Here is a 2,344-nt window from a genome sequence, read left to right as displayed (position 1 = left end):
ACCACATAATTATATTTGGATAGCAAATTTATTATTTGAAATAAATGTGCAATATAATTTGAAGAGCGGACAGATCGTTTCAACGGTAACTGACAATGGAACGAACTTTGTCAAAGCCTTTAAAGAATTCGGTTATAAGATAAAAATACTGTGTTAGAAAAAGAAATACCTACTGCGGTAGAAGAAGCTAAAGAAAAAATAGATTCCGAATGTTCGTATGCATGATGAATTGATAACTACATATTTTTGGTCATTGACAGTCATAGTACATTTGAATATCTATAAATACATTCTTTTTCAGATTGTAATGACGAACAAGAAGATTTAGATGAATATGTCGATGAAGTAGATATAGATTTGGAATTTCGTAATATCGAGCAAAAGGATACCAATGTTCATTCCACTATTCAACTACCAAACCACCTAAGATGTGCAAGCCATACTTTAAGCTTGCTGGCAACTACGGACTTTACAAAAGCGTTGAAACAAAATTCTGTTGCATCCAAAATTCATCATACAGCAATGGGGAAATGCACGATATTGTGGAATATGTCTCGAAGACCAAAAACATCAGAGATAATTGTTGATTTCTTGATTTTAGGAAAAAGTTTGAAGTATCCAACCCCTACACGCTGGAATTCGTTATTTGATGCACTGTCCGATCTTTTAGTACATCGAGAGAAACTTAATAAGTTAATACCGAAATTAGATTCAAATGTTCTTTTTAAAGATGTAGAGTTGAATTATTTAGAAGAATGCATCGCCGTATTATCTCCCATTGCGTTGGCATTAGACCGATTGCAGAGCGAAAATGAATGCTACTATGGCATTTTAATGCCAAATCTTTTTTCTCTTAAACTGAGAATGAGAATGCTACATGAAAAAAATTTAAGATTTTTAGATAGCGTCGTATCAATTCTCATCTCTTCACTCGAGAGGAGATTTGAAGACTTTTTCCATTTTTCGCCAACAGTAAATGTTTGAGAAATTTCCTCACATTCGAATCTCGTCATGAGATCGAATGATCGCGAAATCTCCGTGAGCGCTGCGAGTAGATCGGGGGGTGAAAAAGGACGTGCAACGTGGCGAGAATGACTACAATTCCGTTTCTTAAAATGAGGTGACTGTTTAATCGTATGTACACTATATACAATTGAGAGTTACTTGGTGTAGAATTTGGGTGAGCGAGTCCGTCGAGCTCTCTTGTTCGCACAAGACCGTCGGGGGTGTGCCGCCCGTTGAGCCGGAGGCCGGCTACAAGCGTGCGTGCACTTACAATGTGAGAGGCCTTTGCGCAGAACACCGATTCACTCGAATTGTGCACTGAACTTGAGAGGTTGTCCCTGGTGAGCTAACGAGCACTGCATTAGAACTCGTTTCCGTGATTGTGAGCACGAGACTTCCGTCTCCCAGAGCGAACTTACAACGACTGTGCCTCTTACTCCCGGTCTTCCTAAGCTTACGCGCAAGCCCAGGAGCGATGGCCACGTGCCCATCACGCGCTTGGTAGCCCATCGCGCGGTCGCGCCCGCGGTCCCACTGGGCCTTAAGAATAGCCGTGAGATGGCGAGGGTAGTACCAAATGAGATACCTGGAGGAATCTCAAACAGTAAACAATGCTATCATTGCTTCGTGTTTACATCCGTCATTTAAACTAAAGTGGCTTCCAAAGACCATGTCCTGCGAGGAAGTGTCACGTTTTCGAAACTTGTGTAACGCGGCTATAGACGAGCTTGTGCCTCTTGAAACCACAATTATCTCTAATTCCAGTAAAGATGAATTCTTCATCTTCAATGAATCTAATAGTCTGCAGCAATCGAATTCAGATTCAGAATTGGTATCTTTTTTTAATGATAAACAGAAAACGCTTGATATATTGAATAAATACCCACGTGTAAAAAAGGCGTTTATAAAATTTAATACTAGTCTGGGTAATTGTGCATAAAAGCGACTTCCTCTCCGATTCGCTTGATTTTTAAATATGTTGTTGGGGATGTCTTCCCGAGTCAATATATATAAGGGCCGGACTCAAATAGTTTCGGAGATACAGGCTGAAAAAGGTTACAAATAATAATATATAGGTTTGTAATATTTCACGTATACCGAGATCCACCCCCACCCATCCTTGCATGCGGAGAGGTGCGGTAGTCCCTGTTTGTTTACGTTTCGGAGATACAGGCTGAAAAAGGATACAAATAATAATATATAGGTTTGTAACATTCCACGCATACCGAGATCCACCCCCACCCATCCTTGCATGCGGAGAGGTGCGGTAGTCCCTGTTTGTTTACGTTTCGGAGATACAGGCTGAAAAAGGATACAAATAATAATATATAGGTTTGTA

General features: G+C 40.1%; 1 protein-coding gene across 1 annotated transcript; it reads left to right on the top strand.

The window, feature by feature from the left end:
* Window positions 1–8: 8 nt before the first annotated feature.
* LOC105562341 lies at window positions 9–1,945 on the top strand. Its single transcript, XM_012013107.1, has 2 exons — window positions 9–976; window positions 1,614–1,945. The coding sequence occupies exons 1-2, from the start codon at window positions 523–525 to the stop codon at window positions 1,943–1,945; spliced, it is 786 nt and encodes a 261-aa protein (XP_011868497.1). The 5' UTR covers window positions 9–522.
* The last annotated feature ends 399 nt before the right edge of the window (window positions 1,946–2,344 follow it).

This window comes from Vollenhovia emeryi, unplaced genomic scaffold (assembly GCF_000949405.1).
Source record: "Vollenhovia emeryi isolate VEMERY1.0 unplaced genomic scaffold, V.emery_V1.0 DF944920.1, whole genome shotgun sequence".
In the NCBI taxonomy this organism is placed as follows: domain Eukaryota; kingdom Metazoa; phylum Arthropoda; class Insecta; order Hymenoptera; family Formicidae; genus Vollenhovia; species Vollenhovia emeryi.
Note: the sequence above shows the minus strand (reverse complement) of the source record. Positions and strands in the feature narration are given on the sequence as shown.

Excerpts from the sequence above, each read along its gene's own strand:
- LOC105562341 (XM_012013107.1), top strand. The coding sequence starts at position 523 with ATGGGGAAATGCACGATATTGTGGAATATGTCTCGAAGACCAAAAACA. Across the intron at positions 977-1,613 it reads CCATTTTTCGCCAACAGTAA|ACAATGCTATCATTGCTTCG; the intron begins ATGTTTGAGAAA and ends CTCAAACAGTAA.